This window comes from Carlito syrichta, unplaced genomic scaffold, assembly GCF_000164805.1.
Source record: "Carlito syrichta isolate Samal-C Ts95f unplaced genomic scaffold, Tarsius_syrichta-2.0.1 Scaffold303727, whole genome shotgun sequence".
Lineage (NCBI taxonomy): Eukaryota > Metazoa > Chordata > Mammalia > Primates > Tarsiidae > Carlito > Carlito syrichta.
The window spans coordinates 153,211-155,985 of record NW_007247823.1 but is presented as its reverse complement, the minus strand read 5'-3'; the positions used below and the strand labels follow the sequence as shown (position 1 = coordinate 155,985).

The 2,775-nt window shown below is 50.4% G+C and overlaps 1 protein-coding gene across 5 annotated transcripts in view; it reads left to right on the top strand.

Moving 5' to 3' along the window:
- The first annotated feature begins 1,618 nt into the window (after positions 1 to 1,618).
- LOC103261518 (annexin A8) overlaps positions 1,619 to 2,775 on the top strand; it is a 17,620-nt gene continuing 16,463 nt past the window's right edge. For 2 of the 5 annotated variants that reach the window (XM_008059136.1, XM_008059138.1), the window contains exon 1: positions 1,619 to 1,724. In XM_008059136.1, coding sequence (XP_008057327.1) covers positions 1,704 to 1,724 — 21 coding nt within the window. In that variant the 5' untranslated portion in view covers positions 1,619 to 1,703. The remainder of the gene's footprint in view (positions 1,725 to 2,775) is intronic. The other 3 variants (XM_008059139.1, XM_008059135.1, XM_008059137.1) reach the window with 2 other exon arrangements.

The following is a 2,775-nucleotide window of genomic DNA, read 5'->3' as shown; positions in this document are numbered from 1 at the left end:
AAGGAACAGTGAGTAGCACTGGGTGTCCCCAAAACCAGATGAGTGAGGAGGTGGGTCCCTACTGCAGGAGCTGGTCAGATGAGGGTTGAGGACAGTGACTGCAGACAGGGAAAAGGCCCTGGAGGAACCAGCCCTCTCCCATGGCCTCCCTGCCCTGTGGACCTCAGAGGTGGGCAGTGTCTGGGACATTTTTCTCTGGGCTCTGCCCAGGGCCATCTACACTGTGGCTCTTCTCAAGAGGATCCATTTTGGGTCACTCTCACAATTAGGCTTTAGTTAGACCCTCCTGGAGAAGACCCACACCAAGATTCACTGTCTGTAGACACCCACACATAACCTGGTATGGACACACCTCTATATGCACGTGCATGAGAAGCAGCTGAGTTCCTGATCATCACAGTGAAGGCATTTGGGTCCTAGCCCCCAGGGGTCCTGGGAAGGTGGGGATTCTGGATGCCCAAAGGTCTGGAGTGGACCCTTCATCAACCCTGGGGCCCAGAGGCAGCTACCATCTTCCTCTCTGGAAGGTATCTCATAGCACCGTGCCCATGAAGCCCAGGATGTGGCTGCCTCCCTGGTCTCTGCTTGCTGGCACAGCTCATCTACATCTGCCCCAGTCCACATTTCCAAAGGGAGCAACCCAGTGACGCGGTGTGCTTAGAAAAAAGGGCACTGGACCTGGGGTTGGAAATCAAGTGTTTTGTATCACAGGACAATTTTTATCTGTTATGTGCAGTGTTCCACTGGATTTGAAAAAAAATCACTCCACCATGGGGTTTGTTTTTCCCTCTGAGTTACAGAAGCCTGAGGTTCCCTTGGGATTCTGAAAGTCCCATAGAAGCCTTCCTGGGATGGAGAGAGTGGTCCTTGAGGCAGAATGTGTTTGCTGGAGGGTAGGTGGGAGCAGGGTGGGTTAGGAGGTAATGTGGGGGAGAGTGGTTTTAAGGTAACATTCTAGGCAGGGGTCCCATGGTGAGCAAACTCTGGAGCAGCCAGAATTAACTTCTGCCCAGAAAAATTCCCCCTTTCCTTGGTAGCCAGCGTCTCCCAGGGGCCCAGGGGAGAGCAGGAGCCTCCTAGTCCAAGAGACTGGGGGAATCTCAACTCTGCTTCTCACAAGAGGTATCATTTGGGCAAGTTATCTAAACTCTGGGGCCTCCGAGTTTCACTCTTCAGAGTGATTAAGAGGTGTCTAGACACAGTGGCACCCTAACGAATGGAGGCTTCTGTTATTCTGCATCCTTTGCTGAGCTCCCCATGACATTGTTAATTGTGTACCAACTGCAATAAATGGAAGGGACATAGAGTTACCCTGTTTTTATATGACCAAGTTCTAGCAAAAACCATACAAAACTACAGCTGTGTTTACTAAGTGTGGCTTTCACAGGCTGGAACTCAGAATTTCCAGTCTGTGTAACAGCCACAGCCCAAACATTGGCAGTGAGTGGTGTCATTCCCTCAGTGCATGCCCTGGCAGTGCCTGGGTGGGGCCTGTTAGCCACAGGAAGGGCCTGGAGCCAAGCTAAACTCCAAGGGGGAGGTATAGGGGGTGGGGCAGGGGTGGTGCCTGAGGCCTGCTCATACCACCACACCCAGCCAAGCAGCATACGTGTCAGCAGCAGAAGCAGGACGTACAGAGTCTTCTAGTGGAGGCTGACTTGTGTCTCTTGTCTCCTGGGAAAGGTGACGAAGAGGTGACAGAAATGGCCTGGTGGAAAGCTTGGGTAAGTGAGAGTTAGCAGGAGAGTTGAGGAGAGTTGGGTGCCAATCACACTGGAGGCCTGGGCTAAGGGCAGCTCAGTCATCACTTGACTGCTGGGCCTAGCACTGGGGAGGAAACTAGGAAGAAACGGTCTCGGACCTAGAGTGTTCATGGCAGGAGGGGCACCTGAACCAGGAGACAGGGCAGATAAAGAAATCTTGAAATGCAGAGGAGAAGCTGATGGGCAGGAGGAGTCCAGAGGATGGACACCTGCAGGGGTCTGGCCACACAAAGGAGGGAGTTTCATGATTGAGTTGTGTGTGCAAATGTGTGTAGGGTTTGTGCATGCATGTTTGGGGAGAATCAGGCAGAATGTTCCTTGAAGAGGAAACAGTATGTGCAATGGCACAGAAGGGCGGGGAGCTTGGCTTCAGGAGGAAGCCACTCAGCATGGCTAGATAGTTCTAGATGGACCCAGAGAAACAGGCAGAAGGGTCCTAATGGGCCTCACACGGCAGATTAAAGAGTTCAGGCTTTCCCTTAAGAGAAATGAGGATAGATCACTGAGTATGATCGACTCTAAATCCATCCAAGTTGCTGCAAAGTCCATATGTTTGTCTTTCTTTATGGCTGCATAATATTCCATTGTGTATATGTACCACATTTCTTTTATCCAGTCCAAGTCCAGCTTCGATGGGCAACACGGTTGGTTCCATGTTTTTTCTATTGTGAATAGAGCTGCAACAAACATACAGGTGCAGGTATCTTTGTAGAATAATCTGAGTTCCTCCGGGTATAATCCCAATAGGGGAATAGCTGGGTCATATGGAAGGTCAATTTCTGGTTCTTTCAGAAATCGACACACTGTCTTCCAAAGAGGCTGCACTAGTTTGCATTCCCACCAACAGTGTAGAAGCGTCCCTTCTTCTCTGCATCCTCTCCAGCATCTGTTGTTTGTTTGGTTAATGATGGCCATTCTTACTGGGGTTAGGTGGTATCTCAATGTGGTTTTGATTTGCATTTCTCTGATGATGAGTGAGGTTGAGCACTTTTTCATGTGTCTGATGGTTGAC